Source organism: Indicator indicator, chromosome 36, assembly GCF_027791375.1.
Source record: "Indicator indicator isolate 239-I01 chromosome 36, UM_Iind_1.1, whole genome shotgun sequence".
NCBI lineage: Eukaryota > Metazoa > Chordata > Aves > Piciformes > Indicatoridae > Indicator > Indicator indicator.
Genome location: NC_072045.1, coordinates 177,665 through 192,477, shown reverse-complemented (window position 1 = coordinate 192,477; position 14,813 = coordinate 177,665). Strand labels below are relative to the sequence as shown.

The 14,813-nt window shown below is 60.3% G+C and overlaps 1 protein-coding gene across 1 annotated transcript in view; it reads right to left on the bottom strand.

Annotated features, from left to right (window-relative positions):
- Window positions 1-13,004, bottom strand: part of ATP8B3 (ATPase phospholipid transporting 8B3) — a 39,483-nt gene extending 26,479 nt beyond the window's left edge. Inside the window, exons 1-7 of the mRNA XM_054396033.1 lie at window positions 12,920-13,004; window positions 8,751-8,842; window positions 8,067-8,180; window positions 5,875-5,973; window positions 3,840-3,901; window positions 1,612-1,684; window positions 1,428-1,498 (exon numbers count right to left, since the gene is read on the bottom strand). Of these exons, the coding sequence (XP_054252008.1) occupies window positions 1,428-1,498; window positions 1,612-1,684; window positions 3,840-3,901; window positions 5,875-5,973; window positions 8,067-8,180; window positions 8,751-8,842; window positions 12,920-13,004 (596 nt within the window). The remainder of the gene's footprint in view (window positions 1-1,427; window positions 1,499-1,611; window positions 1,685-3,839; window positions 3,902-5,874; window positions 5,974-8,066; window positions 8,181-8,750; window positions 8,843-12,919) is intronic.
- Between the last annotated feature and the right edge of the window lie 1,809 nt (window positions 13,005-14,813).

Sequence of the window (14,813 nt, the reverse complement as noted above, 5' to 3'; positions counted from 1 at the left end):
GTGGCAGTGGCTCTGCAGAAGTGGTGGAAATGTGAGCTCCAGGCAGGAGGCTGAAGCTGCTGAGCTGCAGGCAGGAGGCTGAAGCTGCTGAGCTCCAGGCAAGAGGCTGAAGCTGCTGAGCTGCAGGCAGGAGGCTGAAGCTGCTGAGCTGCAGGCAGGAGGCTGAAGCTGCTGAGCTGCAGGCAGGAGGCTGAAGCTGCTGAGCTCCAGGCAAGAGGCTGAAGCTGCTGAGCTCCAGGCAGGAGGCTGAAGCTGCTGAGCTGCAGGCAGGAGGCTGAAGCTGCTGAGCTCCAGGCAGGAGGCTGAAGCTGCTGAGCTGCAGGCAAGAGGCTGAAGCTGCTGAGCTCCAGGTAAGAGGCTGAAGCTGCTGAGCTGCAGGCAAGAGGCTGAAGCTGCTGAGCTCCAGGCAAGAGGCTGAAGCTGCTGAGCTGCAGGCAAGAGGCTGAAGCTGCTGAGCTCCAGGCAGGAGGCTGAAGCTGCTGAGCTGCAGGCAAGAGGCTGAAGCTGCTGAGCTGCAGGCAAGAGGCTGAAGCTGCTGAGCTGCAGGCAGGAGGCTGAAGCTGCTGAGCTCCAGGCAAGAGGCTGAAGCTGCTGAGCTGCAGGCAAGAGGCTGAAGCTGCTGAGCTCCAGGCAGGAGGCTGAAGCTGCTGAGCTCCAGGCAAGAGGCTGAAGCTGCTGAGCTCCAGGTAAGAGGCTGAAGCTGCTGAGCTGCAGGCAGGAGGCTGAAGCTGCTGAGCTCCAGGTAAGAGGCTGAAGCTGCTGAGCTCCAGGCAGGAGGCTGAAGCTGCTGAGCTGCAGGCAGGAGGCTGAAGCTGCTGAGCTCCAGGCAGGAGGCTGAAGCTGCTGAGCTGCAGGCAGGAGGCTGAAGCTGTTGAGCTCCAGGCAGGAGGCTGAAGCTGCTGAGCTGCAGGCAGGAGGCTGAAGCTGCTGAGCTGCAGGCAAGAGGCTGAAGCTGCTGAGCTCCAGGCAAGAGGCTGAAGCTGCTGAGCTGCAGGCAGGAGGCTGAAGCTGCTGAGCTCCAGGCAAGAGGCTGAAGCTGCTGAGCTCCAGGCAGGAGGCTGAAGCTGTTGAGCTCCAGGCAGGAGGCTGAAGCTGCTGAGCTCCAGGCAGGAGGCTGAAGCTGTTGAGCTGCAGGTAAGAGGCTGAAGCTGCTGAGCTCCAGGTAAGAGGCTGAAGCTGCTGAGCTCCAGGCAGGAGGCTGAAGCTGCTGAGCTCCAGGCAGGAGGCTGAAGCTGCTGAGCTGCAGGCAGGAGGCTGAAGCTGCTGAGCTGCAGGCAGGAGGCTGAAGCTGCTGAGCTGCAGGCAAGAGGCTGAAGCTGCTGAGCTGCAGGCAGGAGGCTGAAGCTGCTGAGCTGCAGGCAAGAGGCTGAAGCTGCTGAGCTCCCAGATGTCTCCCCAGTCCCACAGCTCCCTGCTCTGTTCCTCACCCATCGATCTCAGCTGTCTCCACATAGCACAGGCTGCTGGGCTCCGAGCTGCACAGCAGGAGCATGTCAGCCTTGAAGGGCAAAGAAGGGGAGGTGGGGGGGGGAGAGGGCAGCTGCTGAGTCCCTGCTCCTCCAAACCAACCCCCTGTGTCCCCCCCCAGTGTCCCTGGTGCCCCCTCCTCACTGGCACGAAGCTGTCCTTGCGCAGCCTCACGATGTCCCCCACGCAGATGTGAGACCACTGCTGCCAGAGGAACCTGCAGGGCAGGGAGGGGGAGAGGGAGAGGGAGAGGAGGGGGAAAGGGAGAGGGACGGGGAGAGGGAGGGGGAAAGGGAAGGGGAGAAGGAGAGGGAGGGGGAGGGGGAGGGGGAGGGGGAAAGGGAGGGGGAGGGGGAGGGGGAGAGGGAAAGGGAGGGGGAAAGGGAGGAGGAGGGGGAAGGGGAGGGGGAAGGGGAGGGGGAGGGGGAAAGGGAGAGGGACGGGGAGAGGGAGGGGGAAAGGGAAGGGGAGAAGGAGAGGGAGGGGGAGGGGGAGGGGGAGGGGGAGGGGGAGGGGGAGGGGGAAAGGGAGAGGGACGGGGAGAGGGAGGGGGAAAGGGAAGGGGAGAAGGAGAGGGAGGGGGAGGGGGAGGGGGAGAGGGAAAGGGAGGGGGAGGGGGAGGGGGAGGGGGAAGGGAGGGGAAGAGGGAGGGGGAGGGGGAGGGGGAGAGGGAGGGGGAGAGGGAGGGGGAGGGATTTGTAAGCTCACAGAGCAGAGGGGATGGAGACAGAGGTGGTTTGTACCCCCCTGGAGCAGCCTGTGTCCACCCCAGCTGCCTCAGGACGTGAGTCCAGAGGAGGCCACAATGATCCCAGGGCTGGAGCAGCTCTGCCCTGAGGCCAGGCTGAGGGAGCTGGGGGTGTTCAGCCTGGAGAGGAGGAGGCTGAGGGAGACCTCATTGCTCTCTCCAGCTCCCTGAGAGGAGGTTGGAGTGAGGTGAGGGTTGGGCTCTGCTCCCAAGGAACAAGTGATAGGCTGAGGGTGCTGGGGGAGCCTGCAGAGGAGAAGACTCTGGGGGGAACCTCAGAGCTGCCTGCCAGGACCTGAAGGGATCCTGCAGGAAGGCTGCAGAGAGACTTCTCCTGAGGGTGTCTGAGCCAGGCCAAGGGGAATGGTTTGGAGCTGAGGCAGAGCAGGGTTAGAGTGGAGCTGAGGAAGAAGTTCTTTGGTGTGAGGGTGGTGAGACTCTGGCACAGGCTGCCCAGGGAGGCTGTGGCTGCCTCCTGCCTGGAGGTGTGCAAGGCCAGGCTGGATGAGGCTTTGAGCAGCCTGTGCTGCTGGGAGGTGTCCCTGCCTGTGGCAGGGGGTTTGGAGCAGATGATCCCTAAGGTCCCTTCCAACCTGAGCCATTCCAGGATTCTCTGAATGGGCTTTAAGGATTGTTGGCTCTCTGCCCCCATGGTGGCCTCCCTCCTGCATGCCCACAGCATGGCTGGGCAGCAAGGAGGGCACCAGGCTCATGTGTCACACCCTCTGGACCTGCAGGTGACAGGGACCTTCAGCCCCCTGGCCACCAGTGGGGAGCATTGGTCCTCCCCTGGCCCAGGGGCCAGTAGTGGTAGGACCTCATGGCTTAGATGTGAAGACCTGGAGGGACTTCTGTAGCCAGAGGGGGTTGGACCTGCTGGGTGGGACTGGGACATGACCCTCCCTGAGCTGGGCCTGCAGCAGGAGGCTGGGAGGGGATGGGAGTCTGCAGAGTCAGAGAGAGTCCCAACAGACCCCTCCCAGTGCCACCAAACCCCTCCCAGTGCCACCAACCCTCTCCCAGTGCCACCAACCCCCTCCCAGTGCCACCAACCCCCTCCCAGTGCCATCAAACCCCTCCCAGTGCCACCAAACCCCTCCCAGTGCTACCAACCCCCTCCCAGTGCCACCAACCCCCTCCCAGTGTCACCAAACCCCTCTCAGTGCCACCAACCCTCTCCCAGTGCCACCAACCCTCTCCCAGTGCCACCAAACCCCTCCCAGTGCCACCAACCCTCTCCCAGTGCCACCAACCCCCTCCCAGTGCCATCAAACCCCTCCCAGTGCCACCAACCCCCTCCCAGTGCCACCAACCCTCTCCCAGTGCCACCAAACCCCTCCCAGTGCCACCAACCCCCTCCCAGTGCCATCAAACCCCTCCCAGTGCCACCAACCCCCTCCCAGTGCCACCAACCCTCTCCCAGTGCCACCAAACCCCTCCCAGTCCCAACAGACCCCTCCCAGTGCCACCAACCCTCTCCCAGTGCCATCAAACCCCTCACAGTCCCACCCAATCCCCTCCCTGTCCCACCCAACCCCTTCTCTCAGCTGTGCTCAGCCCTTTGGACACTCCATCAGTCCATGCATCCCTGGAAAGCAAGGGGCAGGCTCCCAGAGCCTCTCACCTCTTCCCAGAGAGGATTTCACAGGGCCTGCTGTTGATCTTTCTGTCACTTTGGTGACGACCCTGCCCAGAGGGAAAAAAAGGGGAAAAAAAAAGCAGCCAGAAGTCTTCCTCAGTCCAGGAGAGCAGGCACACTGTGCTTCCTCAGCACTCAGGCAGCAGCTGCTTGCTCCTGGAGACACCTGGGGATGACTTCTGATGAAGAAAGAGGGAGGCTGAACTTCACTGAGGGGTTCTGGGGACCAGCCTGGGAAAGTTGGGTCACGTTAGGTCAGGTTGATTCAGGTTGGGTCAGATTGGTTGAGGTTGGGTCAGGTTGGGTCAGGTTGGGTCAGGTTGGGTCAGGTTGATTCAGGTTGGGTCATGTTGGGTCAGGTTGGGTCAGGTTGGGTCAGGTTGATTCAGGTTGGGTCAGGTTGGTTGAGGTTGGGTCAGGTTGGGTCAGGTTGGGTCAGGTTGGGTCAGGTTGATTCAGGTTGGGTCAGGTTGGTTGAGGTTGGGTCAGGTTGGTTGAGGTTGGGTCAGGTTGGGTCAGGTTGATTCAGGTTGGGTCAGGTTGGGTCAGGTTGGGTCAGGTTCATTCAGGTTGATTCAGGTTGGGTCAGGTTGGGTCAGGTTGATTCAGGTTGGGTCAGGTTGGTTGAGGTTGGGTCAGGTTGGTTGAGGTTGGGTCAGGTTGGGTCAGGTTGATTCAGGTTGGGTCAGGTTGATTCAGGTTGGGTCAGGTTGGTTGAGGTTGGGTCAGGTTGGTTCAGGTTGGGTCAGGTTGATTCAGGTTGGGTCAGGTTGGGTCAGGTTGATTCAGGTTGGGTCAGGTTGGTTGAGGTTGGGTCAGGTTGGTTAGGTTGGGTCAGGTTGGTCAGGTTGGTCAGGTTGGGTCAGGTTGGTCAGGTTGGGTCAGGTTGGTCAGGTTGGTCAGGTTGGTCAGGTTGGGTCAGGTTGGTTCAGGTTGGGTCAGGTTGATTCAGGTTGGGTCAGGTTGGTTGAGGTTGGGTCAGGTTGGGTGAGGTTCATTCAGGTTGGGTCAGGTTGGGTCAGATTGGGTCAGGTTGGGCCAGGTTGGGCCAGGTTGGGTCAGGATGGGTCAGGATGGGTCAGGATGGGTGAGGTTGCATCAGGTTGGGTCAGGTTGGGTCAGGATGGGTCAGGTTGGTTCAGGATGGGACAGGTTGGGTCAGGTTGGGTCAGGTTGATTCAGGTTGGGTCAGGTTGGGTCAGGTTGGTTCAGGTTGGGTCAGGTTGGGTCAGGTTGGGTCAGGATGGGACAGGTTGGGTCTGGTTGGGTCAGGTTGATTCAGATTGGGTCAGGTTGGTTGAAGTTGGTTCATTTTGGGTCAGGTTGGGTCAGGTTGATTCAGGTTGGGTCAGGTTGGGTCAGGTTGGTTCAGATTGGGTCAGGTTGGGTCATGTTGGGTCAGGTTGGTTGAGTTTGGGTCAGGTTGGGTCAGGTTGATTCAGGTTGGGTCAGGTTGATTCAGGTTGGGTCAGGTTGGGTCAGGCTGATTCAGGTTGGGTCAGGTTGGGTCAGGCTGATTCAGGTTGGGTCAGGTTGGGTCAGGTTGGGTCAGGTTGATTCAGGTTGGGTCAGGCTGATTCAGGTTCATTCAGGTTGGGTCAGGTTGGGTCAGGTTGGGTCAGGCTGATTCAGGTTGGGTCAGGCTGATTCAGGTTGGGTCAGGCTGATTCAGGTTCATTCAGGTTGGGTCAGGTTGGGTCAGGTTGATTCAGGTTGGGTCAGGTTGATTCAGGTGGGCTTGGTGGCACCCCAGGAATGATGACTCACAGAAGTGTCAGGGCTGGAACAGACCTCAAGGCTCAGCCAGTCCCAACCCCCCCAGCCAGGGACAGGGACACCTCCCACTGGCTCAGGCTGCTCACAGCCACCTCCAGCCTGGCTTTAAATACCTCCAGGAATGGCACAATCCCCAGGCTGGCCCCTTCACCCTCCAGCACAGATGGGCACCCTGCTGACCCTCCCCCCACTCCACCCTGCCCTCAACCCCTCCTCCCAGCCCTGGGCTCCCAGCCCCACTCACGATGTCATGGATCAGGTCCCGCAGGCCCCGGATGCAGAGCAGGATGCTGAGGGGGAAGAGCAGAGTGTACCAAGGCAGTGTGGAGATCTCAGGGATGGTCTGGGGAAGGAGAATTTGGCACCTCTGACACAGCTTTCAGCCTCCTTGGGACACTTGGAGTGTTTGAGTCACTCGAGGTGACCTCTCCCTCTCAGCTTCCCTTCCCAGTCAGCAGCTGAGGAGGGCAGGAGCCCAGCTGAGAAGTAGCTCCACAGCTCTGTGCTGCAGGTGGGAGCTGGATGTGGGGTTTTGGTTGGCCAGAAAGGCTGGAGAGCAGCCCTGGGGAGAAGGACTTGGAGGTGCTGGGGGTGCAAAGGTGGAGCTGAGTCAGCACTGAGCACTGCCAGCCCAGCCCCAGCCCTGTCCTGGGCTGGTCCCCAGCAGGGTGGGCAGCAGGGGCAGGGAGGGGATTCTGCCCCTCTGCTGTGCTCTGCTCTGACCCCCCCTGCAGTGCTGGGGCAGCTCTGGAGCCCTCAGCACAGCACAGACAGGGAGCTGGTTGGCTGGGGTCTGCCTGAGCTTGGCTTGCATCCAAGCCCAGCTGCTCTGAAGCACTCAAATGATGGAGGTCAAACCCTCAGAGCTCACAGACTCCCAGACGGGATTGGGTGGGAAGGGACCTGCAAAGATCATCCAGGCCAAGCCCTGCAGCTTTCTGTTTCTTCAATAAATTATTTTCCAGTCATCCACCCCTGGGCTGTGTCTGTGTCCCACTGTGGGGCTCCTTGGAGCTTTCTTCCCCTTCTCTGATCAGGAGGAGGCTGCTGGGAGGCAGCAGCTCCCTGTGAAGCATCTCCAGCAGGGACACAACTGTGGAATGGTAGAGGGTTGGAAGGGACCTCTGGAGAGCAGCTAATCCAAGGATTATGCTCCATCATGGCTGGGAGCATGAGGAGGGAGATTCCAGGAGCATCCCAAGGCAGATGGGAAAGGGTTAGCCCCTTCCCAGTTTTATCAGAGAATGGTTTGGGTGGGAAAGGACCTTCCAAGCTCATCCAGTCAGCCAGCAGGGACATCCCCAACCAGAGCAGGTTGCTCACAGCCCCAAACAACCTGACCTGCACTGGTGCCAGCCATGGGGCAGCTCCCAACTCTCTGGGCAGCCTGGGACAGGCTCTCAGCACCCTCAGGGTCAAACATTTCCTCCTTCTCTCCACTCTCAATCTCCCTCTTGCAGTTCCAAACCACCTCCCCTTGTCCTGTCCCAACAGGCCCTGCTCCAAAGTCTGTCTCCAGCTTTCTGCTCAGCCCTTGAAGCACTGCAAGGCCACCAGAAGGTCTCCAGCACTTCATCTCTCACTCCTGAATGGTTTGGACAACCTTTGGCATCACTTGGCCTTGTTAAACCTCAATAGCTTCACCCTGGGCTTACTTCTCCTGCTTGTCACCCATCTCCATCTGGACATGGAGCCACTGCCCTCTTGACCATGAGCATCACAGCAGCTCCTTAGCCACCAAGGAATCTCCACATCAAATCCAGACCTTTCCAAGGTAGAGAGAAGGAACTTGGAGAGGGGGTGGGGGGGGAGATCATGTCCAAGGCCTTACAGAATTCCAGATGACCTCCAGAACTCTTCCCTTGTCCACTGATGTGGTGACCCAAAAGTTCATGGCAGGCACTGAGCACCTCTGAAAAGCAGCATCCTGGACACCACTGGAGACCAAAATCTCCTCCTCTCAAGTCTCCTTTTCTGGACAGCCTCACCTGTGCCCATTCTTACCTTGGTGTCCACCTCACCACCTGGACACCACTGCAGATCAAATTCTTCTCCTCTAAAGCCTCCTTTTCTGGACAGCCTTTCCTGTGCCCTCTCTTTCTCACCTTGATGTCTTTCTCACCCTGATGCCCACCTCACCTCCTGGACACCACTGCAGACCACAGTCTCCTCCTCTCAAGCCTCCTTTTCTGGACAGCCTCACCTGTGCCCATTCTTACCTTAGTGTCCACCTCATCTCCTGGACACCACTGCAGACCAAAGTCTCCTCCTCTCAAGCCTCCTCTTCTGGACAGCCTCACCTGTGCCCTCTCTTTGTTACCTTAGTGTCCACCTCACCTCCTGGACACCAGGAGACCAAAGTCTCCTCCTCTAAAGCCTCCTTTTCTGGACAGCCTCACCTGTACCCTCTCTTTCTTACCTTGGTGTCCACCTCACCTGCAAGAGGATGACGAAGAGGAAGTAGAGGTTGGCCATTCTGTGGAACTGCTCATAGAGGTTCAGAGGCAGGAAGGTGAAGATGTTGTACTTGGCTGTCTTAATGGCATTGCCCTGCAGGAGAAAGGCAGAGTCACCCCCAGAGCAGGAGTCCAACCCTGGTGGCCTCAAGGATGTGTTTGGAAAATGCCAGGAACCTCCTGGTGGATTTGGGATCTTCCCGACTCAAACTGCCTCTAGCTGCCCAAGCCAGAAGGAAAACAGGAGAGAGTTGCTCAGAGCAAGAGCAACAAAACCTTTTACTTCTGCTGATCTAGAGCCAGGGACACCCAAGTGGTCATTGCCTAGCTGAAGACAACCCCCAGCTGGGTTTTGTTCAGTCAAAAACCTTCTAAAGGTTCTCAAAATTCTCTTCCTAAAGGTTCTAAGAATTCTCTTCCTAAAGGTTCTAAAAATTCTCTTTCTAAAGGTTCTAAAAATTTTCTTCCTAAAGGTTCTAAAAATCCTCTTCCCAAAGGTTCTAAAAGTTCTCTTCCTAACGGTTCTAAAATTTCTCTTCCTAAAGGTTCTAAAAATTCTCCTTCCTAGGGCACCCAGGGCAGCATCCTTCAGCCTCCTCTAGATCTCTCCCATCTCATCCCCAGCCACCAGCAGCTCAGGACTCAGGGGTTGGAAAGGACTCACTGAATATTTCTCCCTGGTCAGGCAGAAGGCAAATTTCTTCTTGAACTGCTTGTGGTAGCTGCGGTCGTTGGCCCTCACCTCCCAGGAGAAGGCTGCAAAAGCAAGAGGGTGGCTGCCAGCTGTGCCCAGCCAGCCCCTGGCCATCAGCCTCTGCCCTCCCAGGACACAAGGGGAAGTGGTGGTGCCCCTGAGCTCCTGGTGACCACTGCTGGTCAGCTGGAATGTCCCCAGAGCACCTACAGCTTGAGAGCTGTTGGAGGTCCAGCTGGGACAGAGTTGGCTCCCTGGGGTGGGCAAAGGTGGAGCAGGAGGCCAGAAGCTTCCAGAGCTGTAGGGTTGCTGTGTCCTCCATGGGCTCAGGTGTTGGCTGAAGGTACAGCCAGGCCAGGTGAAGTCTGCCTGCTCCAAGCCTTTGCTGTGCTGCAGACTGCTCCTTCCTCTCCTGATGTCATTTTTGCTGCTCCAGTGCAGATCCTGCCCAGCCAGGGACATCCCAGCAGTGGTTCCCCAACCCCCACCCCCCAGCTGATGGCAAATCCTTCCACACCATTTCACCCCAAAGCTCTTCTCCCCCAACTCCCAGCCCAGCCCCACCCTCAGCTTTTTCATGAACTCTCTAAAGAAAGAGCAAAAACCCCAAATGCCCTCTCTGGAAACTGACCTGGCAGCTGCTGCTTCCCAGCTGGGCAGCCTGAGCCTGGCTCCTTCTCAGCCATGATGCCACCACTGCCAGGATCTAGGAACCAGGACAACTACAGAGAGTTGCACTGCTGAGCAGTGCCAGAACCCCAGAAGCCCAGCATGGAGGACTTGGAAGGGAGCTCTGGAGATCATAGAATCAGAGAATGATAGAATCAGTCAGGATTGGAAGGGAGCACAAGGCTCAGCCAGTTCCAACCCCCTGCCATGGGCAGGGACACCTCACACTGCATCAGGCTGGCCAGAGCCTCATCCAGCCTGGCCTTGAACACCTCCAGGGATGGAGCCTCAACCACCTCCTTGGACAACCCATTCCAGGCTCTCACCACTCTCAAGGTGAGGAATTTCTTCCTCATGTCCAGTCTGAATCTCCCCACTTCCAGCTTTATTCCATTCCCCCCAGTCCTGTCACTCCCTGACACCCTAAAAAGTCCCTCCCCAGCTTTCTTGGAGCCCCCTTCAGATCCTGGAAGGCCACAAGAAGGTCACCTCAGAGCCTTCTTTTCTTCAGACTGAACAACCCCAACTCTTTCAGTCTGTCCTCATAGCAGAGCAGCTCCAGCCCTTTGCTCATCCTCATGGCCCTTCTCTGGACACCTTCCAGCACCTCCAGATCCCTCTTGGAACAGAGGCTCCAGAACTGGACACAGTAGCTCCAGGTGGGGTCTCAGCAGAGTGGAGCAGAGGGGGAGAATCCCCTCCCTGGCCCTGCTGGCCACACTTCTCCTGCTGCAGCCCAGGCTCTGCTTGGCTCTCTGGGCTGCAAGTGCTCACTGCTGGCTCCTGTTGAGCTTCTCATCCCCCAGCACCCCCAAGTCCCTCTCCTCAGGGCTGCTCTCCAGCCAGTCCCTGCCCAGCCTGGATTTGTGCTTGGGATTGCCCTGACCCAGCTGCAGGACCTTGCCCTTGGTCTCGTTGAACCTCCTGAGGTTGGCTTGTGCCCAGCTCTGCAGCCTGTCCAGGTCCCTCTGGATGGATCCCTTCCCTCCAGCCTGTCAGCTGCACCACACAGCTTGGTGCCAGCAGAGATCATCCAGTCCAAGCCCCTGCTCCAGCAGGGCACCCACAGCAGCTTGCCCAGCACCACAATGCCCAGGGGGGTTGGAGACTCCACAACCTCTCTGGGCAGCCTGCTCCAGGCCTCCAGCACCCTCACACCAAAGAGTTTTCTGCTCCTATTCAGATGGAACCTCCTGGGTGCCAGTTTGTGCCCTTTGCCCCTTGGCCTGTCCCTGGGCACCACTGAGCAGAGTCTGGCCCCAGCCTCTTGCCCCCCACAGCTCCTTTAGCTCTTGCTGAGCATTGCTCAGCTCCCCTCTGGGGCTGCTCTCCTCCAGGCTCTCAGCCCCAGGGCTCTCAGCCTTTGCTCCTCACAGAGCTGCTCCAGGGCCCTTCAAGCATCTTCAGAGCCTCCCCTGGACTCTCTCCAGTAGTTCCCTGTGCCCTTGAACTGGGGAGCCCAGAACTGGACCCAGGACTCCCTGCCCCTGCTGCCCACACTGCTGGGCATCAGCCCAGGACAGGGCTGGCTCTGGGCTGGCAGCACTCAGTGCCAGCTTTTGTCCAGCTCTTCACCCCCAGCACTCCCAAGTCCTCCCCCCATGGCTGCTCTCATGCCCTGCTCTCAATACCCACAATGTCCCTGCTGCAGCTGGCACCACTCAGCCCATTGTACCCTCAGGCATCGCTGTTACCCCCCCGTGTGCCACCCTTTGGCTCCAAGCAGCCTGTTCCTGGGCCATGCCAAGCACAGCCACCAGCCACCTGCAGCTGGCAAACCTGGGACCCTCCATGGAGCTGAGCACCAGGTGAAGGCAGCTGGGAAAAGATCTACCAGAAGCCAGGAGCAGGAGGAAGAGGGTGAAAAAGCAAAGAAGAGTGATTCAGAGCTTAATTAGACATCAAAATTGCAGCCTGGGCAGGCAGGAAGGGGCTGGCAGCAGGTGCCAGGGCTCTCTGCCAGCAGCAGCTGTGCCAACAGGCAGCCAAACCCTGTGCTGGCCCCAGCCTGGGGCTTCCCACGGCCACAAGGAGCCAACAATGGCCAAAGGCAGAGAGCTCCTTGACCTGCAGAGCTCAGCTGCAGCAGCAGAGATTTACAACCCGCAGCTCAGTGCCCAGGAAGAACCAGCAGGGCCAGCAGGGCTGGCAGGGAGCAGCTCAGCCCTGCTGCCCCCCGAGGCCTCCAGCTGTGGAGCAGCCACAGGTTGGGTGCTGCTGAGACCTCCTCCCCCTCCTCCCCCAGAAGCTTTCTCACCCTCCCCCCAAAAAAATGACTCCTAGGGTGGGGGAGGTTTGTGTGACTGTAAGCAGGAGTGGGCACCGTGCCAGGCGGAGTTCAGGTTAGTGGAACAGAGAGCCTGGTGCCAGCCCTGCTGGATCCCGTGGGATTTACACGCAGGGGTTGCTCCTGGAACCTCTGGGTGATGGCAAATTGTGGCTCAGGGCAGGAATCAGGGTGAGAGGTGTTGGGTTCCTTGGGAGCACCACCAGTGCCCACAGCACCCCCAGCACCCCCAGTGCCCACAGCACCCACAGCACCCCCAGTTCCCACAGCACCCCCAGCAGCCCCAGTGCCCACAGCACCCACAGTGCCCACAGCACCCCCAGCACCCCCAGCGCCCACAGCACCCACAGCAGCCCCAGCACCCCCAGCAGCCCCAGTGCCCACAGCACCCACAGTGCCCACAGCACCCACAGCAGCCCCAGCAGCCCCAGTGCCCACAGCACCCCCAGCGCCCACAGCACTGCCGATGCCCACAGCAACCCCAGTTCCTCCAGCACCCACAGTGCCCCCAGCACCCCCAGTGCCCCCAGCACCCACAGCACCCACAGCACCCCCAGTTCCCACAGCACCCACAGCAGCCCCAGCACCCCTAGTGCCCACAGCACCCCCAGCGCCCACAGCACCCCCAGTTCCTCCAGCACCCCCAGCACCCCCTAGTGCCCACAGCACCCCCAGCACCCCCAGGGCCCCCAGTGCCCCCAGTGCCCACAGCACCCACAGCACCCCCAATGCCCACAGCACCCCCAACACCCCCAGTGCCCACAGCACCCACAACACCCCCAGCACCCCCAGTGCCCACAGCACCCACAGTGCCCACAGCGCCCACAGCATCCCCAGCACCCCCAGCACCCCAAGTGCCCACAGCACCCCCAGCACCCCCAGTACCCCCAGTGCCCACAGCCCGAGGACTCTGGGCACCTTTCTGCTCCCTGCCAGACAAAATTAAAGGGTGGTGGGACTAGAGTGGGAAGGAGGGGGGTGGGCAGCGTCCCCCCCATCCCCTTGACCTAACCAACCTTGCCAGTGCTGCTCTTCACCTGATCTCAGCATCCCAGCAGGACCCCAACCCTTGCCCCCTTCCCCCCAACCACCTCCCACCCCTCCCCCCCCCCAGTTCCCACGGCTCTGGCATCTCCCCCAGCTCAGCCCCGAGGGTGGGTGAGGAGTGGCTGGGGTGGCTCACGCCTCCTCCTGCCCTCGTCAGGCCGGAAACACCCCCAGGCCCGCCCGGGTGGATCCCAGCTCATTAAACCCTGCCGGGGTTCCATGCCCGGCTCCCGGGACGTCAGCTTCCCTCTGCCTGGCCTGTTTTCCACCTCTTTGGATGGGACTGCAGGTGGAAAGGTGTCTCCCCCAGCCCCAAAACGTTCTCCCCGTGCCCAGCACCCACCTGCAGCATCAGAGGGGCTGCTCCACGACCCCTCCCTTCTCCCCCGGGGACTACAGGGGGAGACGCAGCTCCCAGAAGAGTCGCAAAGGGGCTCAAAGGGACAACAGACCCCTCCCCCACCCCCTCCCCACGCAGCTCCCAGGAGAGTCCCAAAGGGGCTCAAAGGGACAACAGAACCCTGCCCCCCCTCCCGCCCCCAACTGCCCATTCGGATCGCAGCTGGCACTCAGTGCCCCAAAGTGAAGAGGAAGAGGAGGATGGTGCCTCAAAGCAAGGAGGAGGAGGAGGCTGGTACCCCAAAGTGAGGATGAGGAGGGGGGAGAGGAGGAGGAGGCTGGTGCCCCAAAGTGAGGATGAGGAGGGGGGAGAGGAGGAGGAGGCTGGTGCCCCAAAGTGAGGACGAGGGGGGGGGAAAGGAGGATGGGGACCTGCTGCCCTTAGATGGGGGCTGCCAGTGTGCCATGCACCCCCCCCGCGGGGTTCCCCTACCTGCCCCAGCCCTGCCCACAGCCACCGAGCTCCTGCCAGCGCAGCACTGAGCGCCGCTGGCAGCTGTCCTGCCCCAGCAGGGACCGTGGGCACTGCCCACGCCACACCTCCTGCCCTGACCTGCCCAGACGGCCCTGCCCGCCTCTCCCTGCCCGCTGCCGGGGCACGCTCGCTGGGCACCAATCCCCCCTGGGCTCCCCCTCCGTGCTGGCAGCTCAGAACCTGCCCTGATTTATGTTCCCGAACCACCTGGAGCTGCCTCTGCAGCAGCTGTTCCCATGGGATGTGCCCAGGCTGCCACGGCCAGGGCATCCCCTCCACGGCCAGGGCATCCCCACCACCCTCCCGGAGGAAGAGCAGGTGGTGCCAGGCTGGGTCTGAGGGCAATGGGTGGGCACCAACAGCTGCAGGGCAGTGCTCAGGCAGGGAGCAGGCAGATTTTGGCAGCACTGGAGCTGAACTGGTGTCACTGGGGGGCACTCAGTCTGCCCCAGAGCCTCTGGGGTCTGACAGCAGCTCGGTGGGGCTCAGGCAGTGCCTTGAAGACTAAGGAAGGTGAGAGCAGGGAGCAGGCGAGGAGGAGGAGGAGGCTGAAGGCACAAAAGAACCAATCTGCCTCCCAGCAGCCCCAGGATGACAGCTCTGGGACTGCAAATCCTAATGGGGACAGAGGCTGCCTCGTTAGTGACAGCAGCTAATGAGATGATGCCTCCCAGCTCTCCCATCCCCCCCAGCACTCATCCCCCCAGCACTCATCCCAGTCTCTCCCAGCTCTTCCATCCCAACCAGCACTCATTCCAGTCTCTCCCAGCACTCACCCCACCCAGCACTCATCCCAGTCTCTCCAGATCTCCCATCCTACCCAGCACTCATCCCAGTCTCTCCCAGCTCTCCCATCCCTCCCCACACTGATCCCAGTCTCTCCCAGCACTCATCCCACTGCCTCCCAGCTCTCCCAGCCCTCATCCCACTGCCTCCCAGTCCCTTCCTGCTCTCCCACCCCTCCCCACACTCATCCCAGTCTCTTCCTGCTCTCCCACCCCAGTGTCCCACAGAGAGGCCCTACCACATTGGTCCTTCATTAGCCATCATTAGATTAATTGCTCACTGCAATTAAGCACTGCATGCCGGAGGCAATTAGCCAACTGCTGGCCCAAGAGTCCATAAAAGCATTTCCTGCAGTGACTCCTTGGAGGTC